The following is a 3282-nucleotide window of genomic DNA, read 5'->3' as shown; positions in this document are numbered from 1 at the left end:
ATGCTCGCGTGGTCCTGAGACCCACCAATCATAGTGTGGGGTCCAGGTGGGCCCCAGATGACAAGTCCTTGACCCTATCTCTAGTAGGTGACTTCATCAGCCACCACTAGCTAAGCTCACAATTGTCAAAAATTTAAAATTAGGAAAAATCCTCTAGGTTGCTTGTAGTCTAGTCACCCTCCCTCCTCTAGACTTACTAAACTATCCTACGTGTATGTCGTAATCGAGAATCCTATCAACGCATTCAAGATGTGGCTAGTGGATGCCCTTTGCCTATCCGGTCACCTTCTATATGCGATGGCTCCTGCACTGGGTGGATCCGACATTAGCTCCTCAAATAAGCTCGTCTTGCTAGCCCTGATCAAGTGGATTCGGGAGCCTCTGCCTTGTGTTTCGCTGCCGAGATGGTTGAAAGGAGGATCGATGGCGTTGAATTTGGCGTTCGTGTCCCTAGACCCGATGTACCAAGGGACAAGGAAGCTGGCTATGACCATTTTCATCTTCTAACATCATCTACAGCCGGACTCCTCAAACCATCCTTTGTACGCCCGCGGACGCGCCCAACCAATGACCGGACAGGAGAGAGAAGAAAAAAGTGACCCGACCGGACCCCTCGTATCATCCATATACATCCGAGCTGTCCGCGAACCCTCATATCCATCTCAAATATGGGAGGATATGAGGGCTCACGGACGCGCCCGGGCATTCCGCCACATAGGACGCGACCCCACCCCAGACCACCTTTTCTCTTTCGTTATTCATTCTTTTATTTTTCTTTCTTCATCTTCACCAATCACGTGCAAGTGACCGGACATATGGGAGAAAAAATGAGGAGCGTGGTTGCACGGACGAATAAATAGGGGCTCAAAACGGACACGCCCGATCACTGGTCCGGTGCGTCCGCAGGCATTTAAGGGATCATATTTGCTATGTCTAGCTGTAAATGCTCTAAGAAGCATAACAATGACCTTGGTGTTGGAGCTAGTATTCCTCCAACCTCTTTGGTTTGTCCCTCGGTTGTCTCTGATATGCATCTATGAGAGACAGGGTTGATCCATGACTTCGGCTCAACGTCAACCCCGTTGGTTCTTCTCTTCTACCTTCAAAATCACAAGGCCCTCTTCACCTTCCCGCATGCCGGCTAGGTAATTGTCAACGATGGTGACTTGGATAGCGTCTCCGGCCGGATCGACTTTTGCATCAGGACTCGATTGCGATCTACGTGTATTTGTTGGATCATGTTTGCAAGAAGAAATGACATGTTTGTAATTTTCATGATTCTTGGGATCCTTTCGCATGCGGTGACTATTTGGTCTAAGCCGCAACTTGCCGCACCTCAACTTAGACAAATTTGACCAAGGTGTGTGTTTGGTTCTTGCCACAACTAAGGCAGGAATATTTTTTTTATTAGCAGTAAGCCCCACATGTCATAGATGCAAAATGTACGACAAGATTTTCTTAGGCAAGCCAAAGTATGGATAAAATTTTTGAGCAACTCAAAAGAGACAAGGGTGGCAATATGTGGCAAAAATAGCCGCAATCCAAACAGGGCATGTTTCTGGGACATCTCTTCCTGCTGTTTTTTGTTTTGTTTTGTTTCAAGGGAAACCCCTCTTCCTGCTGTCAAAAGAACTAGTACCTTGGAGGGAAATTATATTTTCTATTCATTTATATGGGCTTAAAATGGTCGTCTAAGTCTTGGTATTCACCATTGAAAAAAATGGCTTGGTATTCAAGTGCCGCCCATCCGTCCGCGTCATTTTGTGAAGCACCCACCCATGTGCGTCGCATCCATTTCACGCTCTGACGCTGGGATCTCCTTCCCCCACAAGGCACGAGCGCGATCTTAGCGAAATGACCACACCTACGGATGCAAAGCTCTGCACCCGACGACTCCTCCACCACGTCTGAACAGTCGAGCTATTCACACCAGCCAGGCATCGGCGCACGCCATCTACAGTGTAGCAGTACGGAAGTTCGTGCGGCTCGTCGATTTTTCTCCTCCACACACGCCATTGCACTGCACCACGCCATGGTAGTCGTAGTACTACTACTGCTAGTCTGCATGCAACTCTCCCTCTCTCTACGGAAGTGTTATCCGTCCGTCCCCATGCTTGAGCTTCTCTCTCCTCGCCCGACAGAGAAAGGACGGGGCCTTCTCCGACACACGCCCCCTCCCCGTCTGTCCCCCACTCCACCACCACCTTTTCTTTTCTTTCAACCCTTGCCCACGAGCTCCAAGAAAATCACTTCTCCTCGCTCACAGTCACACACACTGCCGCGCCGCGCTCCAAGAACAAGAAGAAGAACCCACTCCAAGTCGTCCAAGGGAAGGGATGGCGGCAATGGCGGAGGGGGCGGGGGAGCCGGAGCTGGTGTCGATCCCCGTGACGCCACGGGGGCTGTCCACGCCGGAGGGGATGTCCACGCCGCCGGTCAGGAGGGGAGGGGCGGCGACCAGCGGCGCTGGGACGCCGGTGCGCCGGGTGGTGGAGGGGCTGCGCGGCTACCTGGAGGAGGTGGGCCACCTCACGCGCCTCAACCCGCAGGACGCCTGGCTCCCCATCACCGAGAGCCGCAGCGGCAACGCCAGCTACGCTGCATTCCACTCTCTCAACGCCGGCCTCGGGTTCCAGGCGCTCCTCCTCCCACTCGCCTTCCCCGCCCTCGGATGGTCAGTAACCTCACTCGCCATTCATTCTCACATCCTAAACACCAGCAACCCCCTCCGGCCCTCCCCCCTCACAGAGTATTTAATCAAAAACTACCACAATTCACGGAACCGTGACGAAAAACTACCACTTTACGATTTTATCCCGAAAACTACCACTTTTTTGCTAATCTATGACTAAAAATTACCATGTCGTGGAACCGCCCACTTCGCCGCGGTTAATCACGTTTCTGCCAGGCCGGGCCCATATTTCAGGCGCCAACGGGCCAACATGTGCAGCCGGAGCCGCACTTCGCCGCAGGTGCAACCGCGGAAGCCGCTCGCCGCTGGAGTCGCCGGCCGTGGCCGCGGGTGCCCCTCCCCCCTCCCCGCCGCCCTTCGCCCCTGGCTGCGCTGGTCGCCGCCGCCGACGACCTTCGCCGCTGGAGCCGCCGGGCTGCGGGTCGCTGCTGGAGCCGCCAGAGCCGCCCGCCCCCGCGCCCTTCCCTGCCGAAGCTGCCCCGCCTCCCGCCCCACCTCGAGGAGTCCCGCTCGCAACTCGCCCGCGGTGCGACCGGGCGGCGGCCTGGGGCCTGCCCGCGACGGATCTCGGCCGGCAGCAGCTCCGTCGC

At 55.0% G+C, this 3282-nt stretch overlaps 1 protein-coding gene across 1 annotated transcript in view; it reads left to right on the top strand.

Moving 5' to 3' along the window:
• The first annotated feature begins 2185 nt into the window (after window positions 1–2185).
• Window positions 2186–3282, top strand: part of LOC119307826 (lysine histidine transporter-like 8) — a 4397-nt gene continuing 3300 nt past the window's right edge. Inside the window, exon 1 of the mRNA XM_037583916.1 lies at window positions 2186–2674. Coding sequence (XP_037439813.1) covers window positions 2337–2674 — 338 coding nt within the window. The 5' untranslated portion in view covers window positions 2186–2336. The remainder of the gene's footprint in view (window positions 2675–3282) is intronic.

Source organism: Triticum dicoccoides, chromosome 5B (assembly GCF_002162155.2).
Source record: "Triticum dicoccoides isolate Atlit2015 ecotype Zavitan chromosome 5B, WEW_v2.0, whole genome shotgun sequence".
Lineage (NCBI taxonomy): Eukaryota > Viridiplantae > Streptophyta > Magnoliopsida > Poales > Poaceae > Triticum > Triticum dicoccoides.
The sequence above is the reverse complement of the archived record's forward strand: the minus strand, read 5'-3'. Positions and strand labels throughout refer to the sequence as shown.